Raw genomic sequence first — 19898 nt, forward strand, 5'->3', positions numbered from 1 at the left:
CCGCCACATGCTCTTCGCTAATGAACAGGCAGTCTATCCTGGTATGGACCTTATGTGGGGGGGAGTAAAAGGAGTAGCCTCTGGTTTCGGGGTTTTGCACTCTCCACAGGTCTTTCAGGGCATATTGCTGCGTGAGGGCGTTCAATATCTTGGCGGGTGGGGAGGGGTCCCCGTGTTTACCATCCGACCTGTCTATGCAAGGGTTCAGGGTACAGTTATTGTCACCTCCCCATATCGTTATGCATTCATCACTCGGGGTCAGCCGAGCGTACAGCGAGCGAAAGAAAACAGTGGCATCATGATTCGGGGCATAGGTGCAAATCAGGCGGACGTCCCTCCCCTCTATGGTGCCCTGAACCAGGGCCATCCTACCTTCATTGTCCGTTTTGGTGTGGGTCAGCTTGACTGGGACAGAGGGGGCGATCCATATCAAGACGCCTCTGGCGTAGGTGGAGTAGGGGGAGCCCACTAGGGTGCCCCGCCAGACCTTGGCCAACGCTGCAAGCTTAGGGCCACATAAGTGGGTCTCCTGAAGGAGGGCGATTCCGACCCTGTGGCGTTTCATGTAGGCGTGGATGCGTCGCTGTTTGATATAGCTGTTTAGCCCCCTGACGTTCCAGGACATGACTCTGATCCTCTCAGCCATGGTCTGTGTGTGGTCGTGCGGCTGTGGGAAGCGTGAGGTTGAGGGGTTTGACGAACCTGGTCGTCCTGGTTGCAATTCTGCTGCGCTTGGTCCCGGTCCGGTTTGTGTCCAATTCAAACTGCAATCCCAACTTGGGGTTCGAACCCCCACAAACAACAACGTCTAACTTAACAAAAAACACAACTTCAAACATAACACGTCTAGCGAGGTTGCCCTTGCTCTGACATCCCCGTTTCTGCCCCATCAGACCAGGGTCTTCCGGTGCCCTACGGGCGGGTGAACTCACCCAAAGTATCCTGGGGTTAGGAAGGGGGCTGCCTCCGAAGGTGTTGTCAGGAGGTGCGCCACGACCGGCGCGGCTCCGGTTCCATCAGTGTCGCCACGACTATTGTCATATGAATGTACAATCGGCGACTGCAGTCAATGAGTGGAGAAGTTCCTATGTTGCGGGCGGCTAGGGCCCGCGCTGCTTCCGTTCGATGTCCGGGATCTGTTCTCTGTCCATCCATTCGCAGGCCTCTGCTGGGTTATCAAACAAGTGGGCCTTGTTGTTGCGCAGGACCTTGAGTCTAGCCGGGTAGAGGAGTAGATAGCGCAGGCCTGCTTCCTTGAGTCTCGCCTTGGTGTGGTGGAACTGGGCCCTGCTCCTTTGAACCTGCAGGGTGTAGTCAGGGTAGATTGCTATCTTTGCGGCGTCCCTCTGTATGGATCCGCCCATCCTGGTGAAGGCCAAAATGGATTCCCTGTCCCTATAGTTGAGGACTTTGGCTATTATGGGTCTTGGTGGGGTCCCCGGTGGGGGCCTCCTGGCTAAGGAGCGATGGGCTCTTTCAATAGTGAAGCCCTGCGACAGTTTCCCGGCCCCAATTTCCTGTATGAGCAGGTTCTCGACGTAGTTGGTAGGGTCGTTGCCCTCGATGCCCTCGGGCAGGCCGATAATTCTGATATTGTTTCTGCGGGCCCTTCCTTCGGCCTCCTCAGCCCTGTCCTCTAGGTTCTTCACTTTCTGCGCCAAAATGTCTACATCCTTTAAAAGTTGAGTTTTGGCATCGGTATTGTCTCGGACTTGGATCTCGAGAGCGTCCGTTCTGCCGGTGATAGAGCGCACATCCTGCCTCAGTAAATTCAGGTCGATCGCAACCGCATCAATCTTGTCCTCCATAGTTTTCTGGAGTGTCTTGATGGCCTCTAGCAGTTGGGAGTTAGCTGGCTCGGGTCTCGCGGCGCCCGGCACCTCCACAGGGGCAGAAGCCTCCGCGGGTCCGATCGCTCCAGCGGCCGCGAAGGACTCCATGGTAGTTTGGCGGTGTCTGCTTCGGGCGCCCTTAGTGGTCATGTCCTATCTTCGTGGTCCGTCAGGCCTCGGCAGGCACTACACAGTCTGTGTCCGATGGCGCCGTGCTGGGGATGCTTCGTGGGGGGGGTTGTGCGTCGGCCGCCCGCCGGGCTGCGCCAGTGGGCCGCTCAGCAGGGCCCGGTGAGGGTGTAGTTAAGGCCGCATCAGGCGCTCCCCCCTCCGTCTCCTCGCTGCTCTTCTTCGGGACACAGGAGCACAGGTCTCAGCTTAGGCAATCTCTGCCACTTCAGATCGAGTTCCATAAAGGCTGGCCCCTTGCGGGTTCCTCCCGGTCGGTCACAGGGCTCCGCTACAGCGTCAGGCTGGGCATCGTCATGGCCGCCATTTTCTGTCCTCGTACGACGTTCCGTTTCTTTTTGATGGTGCGGGCCCTCAGAGGGTCGTGAGGCTCCCAAACTTCGTCAACAGGCGGAACACTCCTTCACACGACCTATATTCTGTTTTCAAGTGGCTGCAGTCAAGTTTAAGCGGTAGTTGGTGGCGGATCCATAATCGTATCGAGCGGAGCTGCGCCGAACACGTCCTTCCTACATGGCGGTTAGCCACGCCCCCCAATAAGATTGAACTTGACCGCGTACACAGGGTAGGGAGAGTAACCAAAGGCCCGGCAGCAAGACCAAGGGATGTGCTAGCTGCCTTCACCAGATACGCTCAGAAGGAGGCTGTCCTCCGGGCGGCAAGAAGACAGGAACCGATCATGTACAAGGGCCAACAGGTAGCGCTCTTTCAGGACCTAGCGAGCAGTACACTGGTAAAAAGGAAACAGATGGGCCCGATACTGAAGGTTCTCAACGGGAGAGGCATTCGATATAATTGGACATTCCCATTCGGCTTGGTGTTCGAGTAGGAAGGAACTCAGAAACGCATCACTTAGGTTCAAGAAGGAGCGGATATAATGCAAATAGATCTCGAGGAGACCTCCACACGGAACGGTCTTCAAACAAGGGATCACAGACCTAGGTCAAGATCATGGGAGTAGTCAACGGTGGGGGAGAAGAGGAGGAGGGGCCCGAAGGGGTGTAGGCCACCTCCGAAAGAGAGAAACGGGGAAACAGGAATGGGGATACAAGAGCCCTAACCAAACTGGCGAGATGGGGGTGGTGGGCCTCTAAAAGGGGGGAAAAAGGGTAGGAGGGGGAGGAGGGAGGAGCAAACATCATGAATCGGGAAGGGCGGGGATGCCCTAGGAAGGAGAGGAGAGGGGGCGGGAAGAGCGAGATCTTCCAGGGGGACAAGAGGGGGGAATTGGGGTAGGGAGTTGGGATAGTGAGGGAGGGGGGGACACTTCAGAAAGTACAGAGGGAGTGGGGGTCACCTCCATGTAAGGATCAATAGCGGTCCTATTTCCTCTCAAGTGGCTAATGCATAACGTAAGGGGGCTTAATTCCCCCCTTTAAAGGAAGAAACTTGAGCAGTTCACGAGGAAAGAGGGTCCGGATGTCCTGGGGCTGCAGGAAACGCATCTCTTACATAAGGACCAGGGGCGGTTGAGACTAAGGGGATTCGACCTAATTTGACAGGCTTCCGGACAGAACAAAACTGGGGGAGTGGCCTTAGCTATTAAAAACACGTTTGACTTTAGAGCTACCGAGACTTTATGGGACAAGGAGGGCAGGTACTTAATAGTCAGGGGGACGTATCTGGACCTCCCTTACACCATGGCAGTGGTGTATGCACCAAACTCCGGCCAGGAGCGGTTCCTGAGGCATATCCTGGCAGTATTGGAAGAGAAAGCATGGGGTCACATCATCCTGATGAGGGATCTTAATATAACCTGGGACAGGGAGCGGGACAGGTCTGGGGGCCCTGGTAGGGGAGGGGGGAGCAATGATGTGTGCGGATCTAAGACCGGATTGGGAGGGCGGGGCTATGTGATGCCTGGTGGCATCTGAAGGGGGATGAAGAGGGCTATACTTTTCTATCAGGTGTTCATGGGTCTCAGTCAAGAATTGACTACATCTGTCTTTCAGCTGGCTTGGTAGGTCAGATTCGGGAAGCACAGATGGGCCCTATTGGAATAGCAGATCATAAGACAGTAGCCATCCACATGGACCTAGGGCTCAAAGACAGAGGGGTGTGGAGTTGGAGATATCCGAAGTCCCTACTTAGAGATCCAGTAATTAGAGAGGAAATGGAAGGGTAAATTAAGCAATTTTTCAGACAACAAGAGAGGGTACACGAGGGAGGGCACAAGGTGGGACGCCTTTAAGGCCAGGTCAGGGGGGAATTAATAGCGCGCAGAGAGTGAGGCAAATGAAGGCAATGGAGGAGCAACTCGAGGCGGAAGTAGAGACGGCAAGACAAAAGGCTGGATCAACCCCGACCAGATCCTCAATGAGGGAATATAGGAGGGTAATGGGGCAATTAGAAGTCCTCCAGACTAAAAAAGCTGAGGGGGCACTGCTCTCCGTCCGTCAAAAGTACTACGCCAAAGCAAACGAGGCAGACACACTGTTAGCACGCCTATTGAGGGGGGCGAGCACGAAGAATGCGATCACAGCCCTAAAAACGGCAACAGTAGAGCGGGTTACACGATCAGGCGACATACAAGAAGCGTTAGCGGAATTTTATGAATCCCTTTTACACATCACAAAATCCCAAGTCCCATTTACAGGCGGAGTTCCTGGAAAGGGTAAAGTTGCATAAATTGGGAGGGAGGTACAGGAGGCCCTTAACCAGAGGGATCTCAGAGGATGAGGTGAGAAGAGTAGTTGGAAATCTGCTGCCAAACAAGGCCCCGGGCCCAGATGGCTATACTGCAGCTTTTAATAAAACATTTGCGACCGCTCTTATCCCACACCTCACATTCCTCTTTAACACATTCAGGTCAACAGGTAAGATAGCTCCATCCATGGAGGAAGCCAAACTAACCCTTATCCTCAAACCTAATAAGGACCCAGAGCAGAGGACATCCTACCGGCCCATTGCATTGATAAATGTAGACGCCAAGATATTCACAAAGATCTTGGCAAACAGGTTGAAGACATGCCTTCCGGACTTGATCCACCCGGATCAGACGGGCTTTATTCGTGGCAGGCAAACGACGGATAACATCAGGAGGGTAGCACACCTGGTGGAAAAGGTACATAGGACAGATACTCCTGCGATCCTACTGGCCTTGGACGCAGAAAAGGCGTTAGATCGCGTGGAGTGGTCTTTCCTATTCCAGGTGATGCAGCAGACGGGTTTAGGAGGGGAGTACCTGACAATGGTCCAGGAGAATTATCAGACACCATCAGCGAGAGTGGCGGCGAATGGCTCGCTGTCAAGGCCCTTTAAGCTGAGCAGAGGGATGAAACCAAGGTGCCCACTGTCCCCAATGCTTTACGCACTTTATCAGGAGCCCCTCCTACAAGCCATAAGGGAGACGGAAAGAATACGGGGCATCCCGTTTGAGGGGGGAACAGCAAAAGGTAGCAGTGTTCGCTGACGACATGCTGCTCACCCTGGAGACACCATTAGAGTCCACCCGAGTGAGTAGCACCCTGCTGGTGGAATTCGGGGTAGTCTCAGGCCTGAGGGTAAATACCGGTAAGTCAGAAATATTGAACTTAACTCTTAAGGCAGGGGAACGGGACGTTCTGAGGGCAAGTACCCCCTTTGTGTGGATCCCAGGGGGAATTAAATACTTGGAGGGGGGAGAGGGGGAGTGAGAATCACGGCAACCCTCGCGGGCTGGTATGCCGCCAACTATCCCTCATTGTTGAAGGACATTAAACGGGACTTTCACAGGTGGAGAAATCTCCGGGTATCGTGGCTAGGCCGATTGGCCGCTGTCAAAATGGTCACACTCCGACAGTTGTATCTATTCCAGGCGATACCCCAGGAGATACTAGCAAGCTTCTTTAGGGAGTTAAAGGCTCAGACCAATTAATTTATATGGGAGGGGAAAAAAGTGAGAGTCAGTAGGAACCTGATGATGGCACCCAAACGGGAGGTGGGGGCTAGCGTTACTGAACTTTCAACAGTACTATGAGGCTGCTCAATTGCGGGTAATTTGAGAATGGCTTCAGGAAGGGGAGAAAACGCAAGTTAAGCAGTGGGTTAAAATGGATAGGGTGCAAACGCATCATAAGATAGCGGATGTCTTGTGACTACTGAAACATTGCAGGCCAAAGCACCTATATGAGAGTACCATAACCAAATTAGTTGCGGACAATTGGGAAAAGTTGGTGGGAACCAAGGGGATAACAACCTTCATGTCCCCTTTCACACCCATCTTCAATAACAGAGACTTTACACCAGGGGTGGAGAAGGGGGCATTTAAGCAATGGCAAGGTGGGGGATGCAGGAAGCTGGGAGACATGTTCCGAGGGTGGGAAATACTTTCCTTTGTGGACTGTAAAAGGGAATTCATGGTGAAGGAGGGGGAAAGGCTCCGATATGCGCAGTTAAGGCATTGGGTATTGAATCCCAGGAATAAGGAAGCAGCAAATGTGGACACAACGCAATTTGAAAAATTCCTCCTGACAAACGATGGGACCAAAGGACTAATTGGAAGGGCTTCCCAGTTGCAAGAAACATGGTATAAGATCCTACTAGGCTGGAACTATACTCCAGCCCGTCTCCACAGGATATATCCAGGAACCACAGGAGAGTGCTGGAGGGGGTGCGTGATAGTAGGCACAGCAGAGCATATCTGGTGGGGGTGCCCGAAAATCGATTCCTTCTGGCAAGAGGTACGGAGGGCACAGGACCAATCCTTCGGGCCAGGGGAAAATCAACCGCCGGAACAGATATTACTGGGAATCAGGGAGGGCTCTGCAGGGGGGGGGGGGAATCTAGAGCTCGAGAGAAGGCGAGGGTGATTCGAACGCTGACAGCTATGACAGTAATAGCGCAAAGGTGGAAAACACAGAGATACCCTTCGTGCAGGATTGGCTGCGAAAGATATGGGAAATTATAGCACTTGAATGGGCAACGTATGCTATGAACAACAATATCCACAACTTTGCAAAAGACTGGGGAGAAACGTTGGCATTTCTCAAAGATGACTTAAGACTGTTGAACCTACAATAAACTTTGGTGACCGGCCCATGAAAGTAATGGGCCAGAGACTGAGCAAGAATGAGCAGGAGTGTCCGAGGAGGGGTGGGAGGGTGGGGGGATTGGGAGTTTGTTGGAGTTTTGGTTTCATGTGTTGTAAATTCAATAAAAAGAGTTAAAAAAAAATAGGTTAAGAGTGATACCAGGTTGAGAAAATTAACTTCTTGTGTTGAACTATTGGCAGAGGCACGAACTGCTAGATAGAATTTGTTTGGCCTCAATTAAATTTTGTTTCAATTTACTCCTTCATAAACATCGAATGAATATTATTTTGTTCAAGGCCTTCAAATGCCAAGGCTGGTTGGGCTTTTGAAGACCTTAGTTTCCAGAGGAGTGACCAAATCAACCACATTCCTTAAGGTAGACTATATAATTCGACCCAAAAAATGATGTCTGCTAAATGAGGCAGAGTGTCAATTTTCTGCTTAAGCAAAGGAGCCAGCACAGACTCTGCAAGTTTTCAGTAGTCCCTAACTAAAATAGTTCCGTTTAGCCGTGCAACTGGAATACATTTAACACATTCAATATTAAAATTACGAGTGAGTAGTATGTCTACTGCACACCCTTTGAAATGTGTTGTTTAATGCTGTTATGTTTGGAAAAGCCTTGCCTTTGTAATGATGGGCGAAACACAATCATATGCTTGTTTAGCGTAAGGGTCATTGGACACTAGATTGTAGTCATCCATAAAAAGAATAGCGTTGGAATATTTAAAAATTGGGAGAATAGACAAATTGGTAAGGAATGAGGAAATTGGTAAGGAATTTCATATTGATGCCTGGCTGACGATATGTTAATTAAATATGTAGAATATCACAATTTCTTATAAAGGAGCTTAACATAAAGAGTGTCGCAGCCATTGATTGGTGTGTAATCGCTCGTTGAAATCTGAATAGAAGACTTAAAAATTAGATCCACAACCCGCAGTGTGGCTGACGGTCAATATTGAATAACCTTCTGATAGGGCTAATGACCTAGATGGGCCATTATAGGATTGAAACCAAGGCTCAGTACTGGCTACAAAAACAAATTGTGCATGGTAAAACAATCCAAAACATCTGTTGCATGCCAAACAGCAGAATGTGTGTCAGAATTGAACTTTCTCTCATAATATTTAGCTCACAAAGAGCTTACTAATATAGAGGAGAACAATTGGACGGGCGAGGGCAGATGCCACTGGTTCCCTCCACTGAAGCTGAATAGGGTAGCCACAAACCTTTGGGTGCAGGGATCTGGGCCACAAGATCCACTCTGGTTATGTGAGGCAGAGAGGTGGATAACGTCCTATCAGAAATATATTTTAATTCATGACGTTAAGCAACCATTGATGAATTTGCTGTAAATGTTCTTGTTAAGTTATATAAATTATCTCTAAAACCATTGCCTTGTGTGCTAAGAAACTTGCTGATTCTGTTTTTCTAAAAATAATCTGATCACCTCTTTACCCAAACGTTTGCTGAATAGATTCATATAGGGTTTCAATAACAGAGGTCACGAGCATATTGCGTGTTTCTATTAAAAAATATTAGTTGTTTTGAAATAATCCATACCGTCTCTGATGTGTGACTCCTTTGACCTCATTATTGGATTTAACATGGTGTTGATATGGTCAGAGATCTGCTCCTTAAGCGTCTTTATCCATATATAACCTTCTCTATGGAGGAAAATCTATACCAACTTTGAGTTTTAGGGAGCAAATGCATAAATGCCATTGTGTTTTTTTTATCGGTTTTTCACGCACAAATAAACCTTACATCTACTAATAGATGTTATGCAAACCCCGCCCGCATCACGAACATCAACAAACGGGTCACAAAATCAAAATCACTAGCAGTGTTAAATAATATTTCAATGACATTTACGTGTTTCGCACGCTTTGCAGAGGTGTAGATATTTGACTAGGCAGTAAACCAGTCAGTGGGAGTCTTCCCATTTCTGCCAAATTTTGCGTGCTTTATCAGGGCAACCCCTTGTGGTATACACTCGGTGCTCCATTGCGGCGCATATGTCAACACCTGTAACCCATTGATCATAGCTGGGTGTCGCCTCAGATCCCCATAGCTGTGCAATATTCCTCCTAAGTACTTCCATGGCAGTCGACAAACAACTTTTCGTATCGCGACATATCACTTTCGTCATCCACCCCCAGCAACAGCTGTTTTGGCTCTCTTGGTATCGTTTTACCCATGACCCTTGTTAACTCATCACAACATGCTTGCCAATACTGTTGTATGCGGTCGCACTCACATAAAATGTGAAAGAAGGTACCTTCCTCGTGCCTACAACACAAGCATCGTGAATCTGAGACCTTACCCCACCGCAAGAGTGCCACTCTCGGGTAGTAAGTACGATGTAGTATCTTAAACTGGACAAGCCTAAATCTGGACGAAATGGCCACCTCACGAGGGTACATCATCGCAGCAATCCAGTTCTCTGGTTGTAACGTTCCCACATCCCGCTCCCATTTGGCCTTAAGGGTAACTAATTCATAAATGCCATTGTTGGTTGAACTGTTAGGAATCTTTTGTAGCACTAGCACTTGAAATCGTTGAAATGTTTCAGGACATAGTCTGTATAATTGGATATATTCTGAATAAGTGTATTTCACCTTTGCCTGCCTCTTTGATAATAGAGTTCTCATTTTTCAATCTTGTTAAAGCTTTTTGCGCCCCAATTTCATATTTATCACATTTTTTTATTTGTAACTAAAAGATCCTCAAATGAACTTGTCTTGTCTTACTGCATCAACAGATACTGTTGTGTAGCTATACTGTACTATTTGTGGAGTAACCTTCATTTTCTTTCTCAACTCAGTTTCTAGATTTAGAAAATAATCGGTGTCTAAATTCTTTAAAATCTCTTCTCTTTTCATTTACTAAAATGGAGCCCATGACCAGAGGATGTTTGGATTTATGTATCAAGTAAAATGATGTATGATTTGTTTAAATGTTGTTTGGGCTTAGCGGCTATAGCCCTTTTCCTTTATTAGCATTGCTTCAGTAATTTAAATAATCTGATAAACGCAGAGAATCAAACTGATTATGGCACTATGATTTTTTAAACCTAATGATAAGTTTAAACTGTAACCTCTTTTCTCTACAGGTGTTGATTGTTCATACAAACTATCTAACTTGTCTGGTGCCCAAATCCTGCCAGGTTTTGGATCTTGGGACGTTAAAGGTAAACTACCTGTCTTTCCATCTAAATGTTCACTAACCACTGTTCACATCCTTTAAGCCAACATAGCACTCTGTCCCCATCGTCATTCTTCAGTGTGTGATGATGATACAAATATATATATTTTTTGAAGTCTTCAACGGGTTATCCAAACTTTGTATATCGATTTACAAAAAAAATAATAATAATAATAATTGGGTTCTTATATTGCACTTCATGCTGGAGCCCAGCTTCTTAGCGTGGAGCCAGAAATTCATACAGTGTTGTCTTGCTTCCTGAGCTATCCTCCCGGCCTCAATGTTAGACTTTCACACACAGTATTCCTACGACCCATTTAGTATGAAAGCCTGTGATGTGCAAAGCCACACAGCGGGCATGTTAGTGTGCTGACCCATCTTACCGTTAGGTGACACTAAACTTTTCGTATGACTACCTTTGCTATTTCATTCTTTTTGTATTTCTTCTTGCCACGCTTAATTTTACTACACGATCACCAGAAAAGAAACTGTATTGCATAACCTTTCTTTCTCCTTTAGTGCAAGAACTGTATAACACATTTTTAAAAGTGGAATTCAATGCATGGAGACTTTGTTAGCTTCATAGCAAGCTGTAGGTGGCACGGCCTTTGTGCTGAATATATGCGGCTGAGATGAACGTACCGTATGTGCGTAGTTCTCTTTTCTTTGTACATTGGCACACTTTCGAAATACTGTATGCCTGCAGAGAGCTAAACAGACAGCTATTTCTCTCTTCTTTGACAATAACTTTGTTGCAAGAATGTATATGTTTAATTCCATTGGTTTATCTATTATTTGCTAAAGACCTATTTAAGGTTTAAATAGAAGGGGTTAGCATAATACACAAAACAAGTGCAAGAGCAATGATAATACACGTATTTGATGCCAGTATTCATTATGTATACACCAAGAAGCCTATTGTAACATGCCTTTTCAGATGTGTAGCATTGTATAAAACAAAGATTCCTAAACAATTGCCTCACATTTTCATATACACTTAATGCTGAGATGCCAAGTGATGATGGAAATACTTTTTAAGATTTGTTTTTATTGATTTTCATATCTAAACATTCCACCACTGTAGTGTATGGAGGAAAACACAATGCCACCTATAATTACAATAGGATTCAATCTATTTTGGGCCTAAAAAAAGATTGGGAAGGCAAAATAAACCCAACACCTTTAGGTACTGTGAGGAGCAAAGAATGAGGCGTGGACACAGAGGATTCATGGTTGTGGTTATAAACTTTTATTTAAAGAAAAAGGGGTTGGAAAATGCCTTACTGTAGGAGGTGTTTTCCGTACCTCAATCAAAACGAAGGGTCTGTCCAATGTCAAGATGTCAAAAGCAAACTGTCCTGTGTCGGAGATCCCTCTTTGCCCTTGCATTCTAAAAGTAACTGTAAGGTGCTAAGGGTAATGTGTCTGGTTCAAAGGGGATTGGCTCCCTTCCCCAGGTTTCTCCTAAAGAGACTTCAAGACCCCTAAGGGCACAGATCCTCCTTGGAGTTATCTAGCCCACATACAAAAATAGAGCACCTTGTATTCAACACAACTTAGATGCAAGTCCCAACTTCGTAGGACACCTGGTGTAGTCCACTGCCAGTTTCTTTTCTACTTCAATGTATCTTTGCTCGCAGTCTTGACTCTTGCCTGCTGTGTGCCTTTGCCCGGACTACACTTGCAAACTTGACTTTGGCCTGGTATACTCTCCTGCCAAGGCTTTTAATGTGGTTCACTTTACACACTTGCAAACCAGGCTTTGCTTGGTATACTTTCCTGCCAGGGCTTTTAATGTGATTCTCTTTGCACACTTGCAAACTTGTCTCTGCCTGGTGTACTTTCCTGCCAGGGCTTTTAATGCGGTTCACTTTACACACTTGCGAACTGGGGTTTGCCTGGTGTACTCTTCTGCCAGGGTTTTTAATGTGATTCACTTTATACACTTGCAAACTTATCTTTGTTACATTCACCTCTATTAGTTCTCTTTAAGTAATATTGAATCTGGTATTATTTCATTCACTTCACTGTTCTTTAACATTCTTTGGTAGCATTGCCGAAGTGCCCCTGTGTCTCAATCTCCCTCCTTAGGACTCACCGGGTTCCACTTCCTTGGCGGCTCACGCCTGGTTGCTGTACTCTTCTCTGGGTATAGGCGGCATAGGTCCTGCTCTTCAGTTCCCGTGGTCGCCAACCAGACTTGCTGCCTTCTTCTGCTATGGTCCCATCATGGCAAACCATCTCCTGCAGCCGGCTGGCTTCACAGACTTCTCTTCAGCGGTTTGGTAGTCCCTCGGTTGATGCTGCGAGGACACCGCATCACCAGGTAGCTCTCTTCTGCCTTTTAATTGTCCCGGCACGTATGATACGCTCGTAACCACTAGAGCACATTCTGTACTTCTCGGCCTCGTGTCTCCTCATTGCTCCATTCAGCCTTCTCGTCTCAGTATTCTCATATGCATGAAAATGTTGGTCAGTTCTTGGTTTTCTTCTCACATGATACTGGAACAGGTTATTAGTAGGTTTTGTTGGTAGTAGGCGGGTACTCTTATAATATGCCATAAAAGCTTGAGAAATGGGGCAGACGTCCATATTAGGGAAAGGGGTGTATGGGTCTTCACCTGATGATGCCATGATCACCTTGAGGGTGGCCCCCTCCCCATGTGTTCCTCCCTCATATAGCCAGCCCCAGGATCAAGTAGCAGCTGCCGTCCTCTGTCCACATAGGGAGAGTTTACCTCTGGAAAAGGAGTGATGACATCATCAGTTTCATCACAGTACCCACTAGTTGACCTACATATTTCACATTGATTCTATGGGTAAAGTTAACAGAAGTTATGTTCAATAAAGCTGTTAGTATCATCAACCTCCGAGTCTCATCATTCAGAGGAACTTCCATCCATTATAGCAGTGGTTGAGCCTCGTGCTCCCTGGACATCTCCCAGCACCACAGTTTGAAGACCACTTCATTAAAGATGTGTCTACATGCAGTACAACAAGATTCTTCGCCTAGCCATCAGTAATGCTAATCAAATACATTACTGCTACGATCCGTCCCCTTTCCTCCATAATGTATGGGCGTCTCTCGCTAGGGACGGGAGACTGAACCTTTTTCACCAGAAAAAATGTTCTTGCCCTTTAAATTTAGATGTGCGCGGGGGCGTGGCCCTGGGAGCATGCTCTCCCCTGACTCCACCCACCACCGCCACTCCGCAGTCCTCTTTTCCACATCGACTGGAACGGACCACTACACCAGCGCTCCTGGGTTAGGCCTCCGGCCTTGTAATTCCACGTGCTCTTCCCTGAAAATGTTCTATTTTTCCTCTCTCTCTGTTTTCTCCTAGATTGTCAGAGAAGACTCAGTCCTCTGGTGCCACACTCCTCCCCGGAGAATGTCGACGACGGCAGGCTTTAGCAGGAGCCCAGCCTGCGAGGGTTCCTTCGCCATGTCGGATCCCCACGCACTCTGCCTCCGGTGCCTTGGCCCCAACCACAGCTGGCATGGCTGTTCTGCGTGCGATGCGTTGACCCGGCAAGCTCTCAATAATCGCTTGGCCAGGTGGAGGGAGCTGTTCGAGAGATCACCTCCAGAGGACCTCAAGACTTGCGTGAGGAGGAAGACCAGGCCCAAGGTAGGTGCCCTGTTCTCCTCCGCACCCTGCAAGGGCGACTCCTTCCCAGGGAAGCGCCTGAGAGGGAGGGGCCTTCTAAGTCCTAAGACCAGCAAGGAGACCGAGACTCCCAGAGCTACAGGCCAAGGGGTCGCAAGATTCTCCCGGTCCCACCACTGAGGGGCAGCAAGGCTCTTGTACCAGGGACATGTATGAGGGACTGTGCTCTACTACCGGGATGACACCCGAAGGGGCGCCTACACGCAGCACTACCGGCATCATGGTCAAGGGCACCCCGCCTCCCAGGTGTCTACCTGAGGTGCAGGGAAGGGCCAAGCCTTCACTTCTAGGCATACAGGCGGAAACTGGACCCAGCTCTTCAAGCACCACACAGCAGACGCATGGCACGGGGCATGACAAAATTGCCTGCCAGGCCAGACAAGATTGTGGTTCACCCGAAGCCGCCTCCTTCTGGAGAGCAGGCATGGGAACACACGTCTGGGTGGGACTGGACCACTTCAATGACCTGGTCCATGTCCTACCCGAACACACCTGGACAGGGGAGGTACGCAGCTCCCAGTGGGGTGCGGCAAGGACCGCCAAGACCTCCCACGCCTTCAGGCCCTTCCCCTGTATGAGAGGATACGTTCTTTTGAAAAGTTCCTTACCCTCATGAAGACACCACAAATGGGCACCATCCTCAGGGGGTTCATCAAGGACATGCTACCCCCGGCACCACCTCAGCCTCTGATGGTGTTGCAGACCCTGGTACCGGTTCAGCCTTTGGTTCCCTTTCTCACACCAGCCTCTGCAGCAGGCCCGGCACTGCCAGTCAGCACACCATAGCTACCCGCACCCAGCATGCCTCCGTCAGCTCCACACCTGCCGGACACAGCAGACGACCTGGACGAGGAGGAAGACCAGGATACTCCCTCGTCAGCTAAGGCTTTTCACGAGAGGCTGGCGGGTGTAGCAGAATACCTGGGGATTCCACAGCCTCAAGTCAAGAAACCCGAGGCAGGGGTTTTGGTTGAAGTGCTTACCATTCGCCCTGCCACAGCAACTGGCATCTCCCTGCAAAAGTATGTAGAATCCCTGGCCAAGAAGGGGTGGGTGAAGCCGCACTCAACGCAGCCTACCAATAAATGCCTGGATGCCAAGTATAGGAAGGCTGAAGGGGACTCCCTCATTCTGTCGGTGCACCCTCAGTTATAGCTGCTGCCTCCCTCTACTCCAAGCCACAGTCTTCGTCAGCTGCTCCAATGTCAGCTGCTCCAATGTCAGTGTTCCTTGGGAAGGAGGAAAAGCTGTTGGAATCATACGGCAAAAAGATATATGCTAATGCCACACCCCATCTGCATCAGGCCACTGCTGACGCTATGCTGGCAGCAGTGAATCAGAAGCTGTGGAAGGAGATTGCAGACTTCCTCCCAGAGGCCCCTGCGCAGAGTCCAGGGCGCTTCAGGGCTGGATTGGCCGAGGCCAAAATTGTGGCCCAGACATCATGGAGTTTACAGTGGCTGGCTCACATCGACACAGCAGATAGAGCGATCTGTATTGCCACTGATATGAGGACAGCTTGGCTCAAGGCGACCAAGTTTAACTCTGATGTGCAGGAGCACATTCTAGACGTACCATTTGAGGGGTGCAGGGGAGGACTTGTTCCATTCGACCACAGACGAGGAACTTGACAAAAAGAATAGCAGCTCTCAGACAGCTAAATCCTTGTCAATCCTGACAAAGTCTGCACCCAAGGCCTATAGCCAGAGTCGCCAGCACTCGGATAGCACATGTACCTTTGATGGCTTAGGAGGCTTTCAGGAGCAACTCGCCAGACAGCCTGACTGGTCTCCTAGCCAGCACAGGCGCAAGCAGCACACATCCTCTCACAAGTTTTTCCAGCCCCCCTCCCTGGCACCAGCCTCAGAGGGTAAAATATTTTGACTACGTCATCCAGATCCACGAGTCTCCTGTGGTGGGCAGGCTTACCCTTCACTTCCGTTCATGACAGTCCAGGTTCACGGACCCATGGATCCTCTCTGTAGTCTCCACGGGCTTCCGCAGATTGGGGCGGCAACTCTTTGGGTGGAAATCTGATTGCTCATCAAGAGTCACAGTGGTGGAGGTTCCAGCTTCGCGACGAGGCATAGGCTTCAATTTCCGAGTATGCGTCATTCAGGAGAACCAGGTTGGCCTGAGAGTTGTTCTCGACCTTTACCTACCCCTTCAAAAGTTCAAGATGTTTACTTCAGCTCTTATTGCGGGGACTCCGTGTGGGGGAGACTGAATGTGCTCCCGGGATCTGAAGGATGTTTACCTGCCCGTCCCCATTTGGGAGCCCCATCGTTCCTTCCTGAGGTTCAGGATCATGGGCTTTCATTTTCAGTACAAGGTCCTCCCCTTTGGCCTCAACTCAGCCCAATGGTATTTACGAGGTTAATTAACTTGGTAGCAGTTCTGCTCAGGGTGGAAGGCCACCACCTTTGTCCATACCTCGATGACTGGCTTATACGAGCAGTCTCCAGAGGCAGTACATCACACGACATCAGCACTCGTGCACATGCTATACTATCGGGGGTTCTCTATCAACCTCAAGAAGTCTGTTACTCCCCACTCAGTCCTTAACATTCCTGGGACTGGTTTGGGATACGAGGACAGAGAGAATCTTCCCCTCATCAGACAAGATCAGAGATCAAGAAGGCCACAAGGCATTTTCTCAGCAGACCAGTGACCTCAGCATGGTGGTACCAGCACCTGCTCAGAATAATGGCGGCTTGTCTCCTGGCGGTGCCGAACACAAGACTCAAAATGATCAGGCTGTATTCCTCAGCTTCTTGGAATCAGGAAACGGACTCCCAGGCAGCCCTAGTCAGCATACCACAGCACCTACACCCAGACCTAGAGTGGTACAGTGCAGAAGCAAACCTGGTAACGGACAGATCGTTCAGGCAGCCTTCTATGAAGATCACCATTACCACAGACCTATCCCTAGAGGTCTGGGGGTGTGTGGATCCATGCTGGACAACCACAGTGTCCATGGCGTATGGTCATGGCAGGAACAGCCGGAACACATCAACTGGCTCGAGATGATGGCCATCTGGCTGGCTCTCAAAGCATTCCTCCTCATTATCAGCAGAAAATCGGTCTGCATACAGACAGCTCCACCTGTATGTATTACATCAATAAGCAGGGAGGTACCAGGTCCCCTCCCCTCTCCTCCTCTCTGCAGGCTGTCCATCGACATTTGGGAGTGGGCACTGTCGAGCCGCATTTATTTGCCAGCAGTCCATCTTCTGGGGGAATCCAACCTGGAAGGTGACAGGCTCAGCAGACTGGGGATCGAAAACGACAAGTGGCAGTTGAAAGAGGAGGTCCTGAGGGGGATCTTCGAGAAGTGGGTCACCTTCAGGTAGACCTATTTGCGACCATGAACAACAGGAGATGCCATCAGTTCGCTTCATGGCTGGGGCAAGGCAGAGGATTGCTGGGGGATACATTGCAGATTCTGTTGAATGATATGAATGCATACGCTTTTCCCCCCGCTCTGCTGATTCACAGGGTCATCTGCAAGGTCAGGGAGACACAGGGCCTTTAGCTCATCCTGATAGCCCTGTGGTGGCCGGCAAGACTTTAGTTCTCAGGACTTTGACTGGTGGATCAGCCCTTTGTATGCCTCCCGTTGGGACCAGCCCACTTACTATCCCAGCAGGGGGGCAGTGTGGTGCACCCTGCTCCACAGAAGTTAGCCCTGGCAGCTTGGTTCCTGAACAGATCACTCTGAAGCATCTACACTTGTCACAGGACAATCTGGCTATCATACCAGGAGCAGGTGGACGAGGTTCTGTCACTGGACCAAGACCAACAACATTGACCCCCTGACATGCTCACTGGACGATGTGCTATCCTTCTCTGCCCATCTGGCCCACTCAGGTGTGCAGGTAGACACCTGCCTTACGTATCTGGCGGCCATAGGGGTGTACAAGAACTCCGGAGATGAAATGTTCTCCTCCTCCAATCTGGTGGTGAAAAGGCATTTGGCAGGTCTGACTAGATTATATCCTCCTGTCAAACGTACACATCCGGTCTGGGACCTTAACGTGGTACTGGGCGCCCTGGCAAACAAACCCTTCGAACCCATGGCATCAGCAGACATCAGGCTGGTTACCATCAAGACTGCCCTACTGATTGGCCTTACATCAGCACGCCAGATCAGTGAAATTCAGGCCCTGGTGGCTTCAGAGCCATATACAACATTTCACTGGGACAAGGTGATGCTCAGGACGCACCCTTCCTTTCTCCTAAAGTCATTTCCTCCTTCCACGTTAACGAGCAGATAATACTTCCTACATTCTTTGCAGATCCAAAGGATGAGGTTCAGAAGGTATTGCTCTGTCTGGATGTCAGGCGTGCTCTAAGATTTATTTGGACAGGACGAAATACTTCCATAAATTGGATGCCTTGTTCATCACTTTTGGCGGGTCCAAACCAGGCTGTCAGGCTTCCAAAGCAAGGTGGATGGTGATGCTATCAAGGAGGCATGTGAGGGGCAGCACAGGCCTGTGCCAGCAAACTTGCATGCCCACGCCATCAGAGCCAAGGCCACAGCTGAGGGTTTCCAAAGACACGTCCCAAGGCAGGCAATCAGCAAAGCAGCTACTTGGGCTTCCCCATTAGCCTTTTGCAAGCACTACTGCTTGGATGCCAATGCCAGATGCTGCGCAGCATTTGGCCAGGTAGTTTTGAAGAACTTGTTTTCTTAGACGGGCAACTCTCCTTCCCAGGGCTGCATTCAGTTGTAATCACTCATACAGTATGGAGGAAAGTGGACGGGACGTAGGAGTAATAAGTTACTCACCGTAGTGACTAACATGCTCGTAGTCCATAGTCCTCTTTCCTCCCCTGTGATAAACTTGTGTCATTAGGCAATTGTAATATTGTCGATGCGTCAAAGGGGACTGAGGAGTGGCACCAGTGGGCGGAGTCAGGGGAGCTCATGCTCCCAGGGCCGCGCCCCCACACACATCTAAATTTAAAGGGAAAGACAGTTTGTTTATGGTGAAAAAGGTTCCGTTTCCCGTCCCTAGCGAGGGGCGCCCATACAGTATGTTGGAAAGGGGACTATGGACTAGGAGTACATTAGTCACTACAGTGAGTAACTTATAATTTTGTGTAAAGGCCATCTTTTTCAATGGACATCCCCAACAAGCATCCCATAGGGGATCTAATCGCTCACAACATCACTTAGTGTACTAATAACATTCTGCCAGTAAACCGAAATCCCCCTGCAAAAGCATGTCATGTGCAGTAAATTTGCTGGTTGTGCCCTGTTTTTAGGGCAGTGATCAGATTTTGTCGGGTCGAATAGGTTAGGCTTGAACGGTGTGTAATGTAATCAATGCATGTATTTCTAGTGTACTAATGACAATCTAGGCCTAAGCAAGATATTTCTGGCTCACATGTCATTGACCATTCGATCACATTTATTTTGTGGAAAAGATCAGCTTTCCATTTGTCCAATGCTTGGTACTTGGGTATGTTAGTTACCTTGTAAACAGGAATACATTCTGGTAATCAAGCTAGCTGTATCTACACTGGCAACCAGTTCAACCAACTGACTAGTGGAGGGAGGCTTAGGAAATTCTATAGAATGAGTTTTGTTTGTTGTTCTCCGTCTGTAGTATTGTGTTGTGAGCACTGGGTTAGAAGATGCATGGGTTAGGTGTGGTGTTGATTAATGGAATTAACCATCTACTAGTAGTCTGCCCTTGCAGTGATTCCCAGACATTCTCATGCCTTTCCTATGAAATGATCAAAAGTTATTTTAATGCCCTCAAATTCAGACAGTGCTGTTTTGGCAAGAGCAGCATTTCATCAACATGTTACCGATTCCTTTTCACACCCGTTGTGGGCACTTTCTCTGATTCAGTTTAGGTAGGGGATGCTTGATCCACCGGTCAGAAATGCTGCTCACAGGGTTAAAAATATCATGTTAACTTTATATTTTTACTCCTCTGGTATAATTTCTATTAGTGAGGTGTGTGTGA

At 48.8% G+C, this 19898-nt stretch overlaps 1 protein-coding gene across 3 annotated transcripts in view; it reads left to right on the forward strand.

Annotated features, from left to right (window-relative positions):
• Positions 1-19898, forward strand: part of LRSAM1 (leucine rich repeat and sterile alpha motif containing 1) — a 3131994-nt gene that overhangs the window by 485449 nt on the left and 2626647 nt on the right. For 2 of the 3 annotated variants that reach the window (XM_069609805.1, XM_069609807.1), the window contains exon 5: positions 10152-10229. The exons of the other annotated variant lie outside the window; for it this stretch is intronic. In XM_069609805.1, coding sequence (XP_069465906.1) covers positions 10152-10229 — 78 coding nt within the window. The remainder of the gene's footprint in view (positions 1-10151; positions 10230-19898) is intronic. 3 annotated transcript variants of the gene reach the window in all.

This window comes from Ambystoma mexicanum, chromosome 8, assembly GCF_040938575.1.
Source record: "Ambystoma mexicanum isolate Mex_15411 chromosome 8, UKY_AmexF1_1, whole genome shotgun sequence".
NCBI lineage: Eukaryota > Metazoa > Chordata > Amphibia > Caudata > Ambystomatidae > Ambystoma > Ambystoma mexicanum.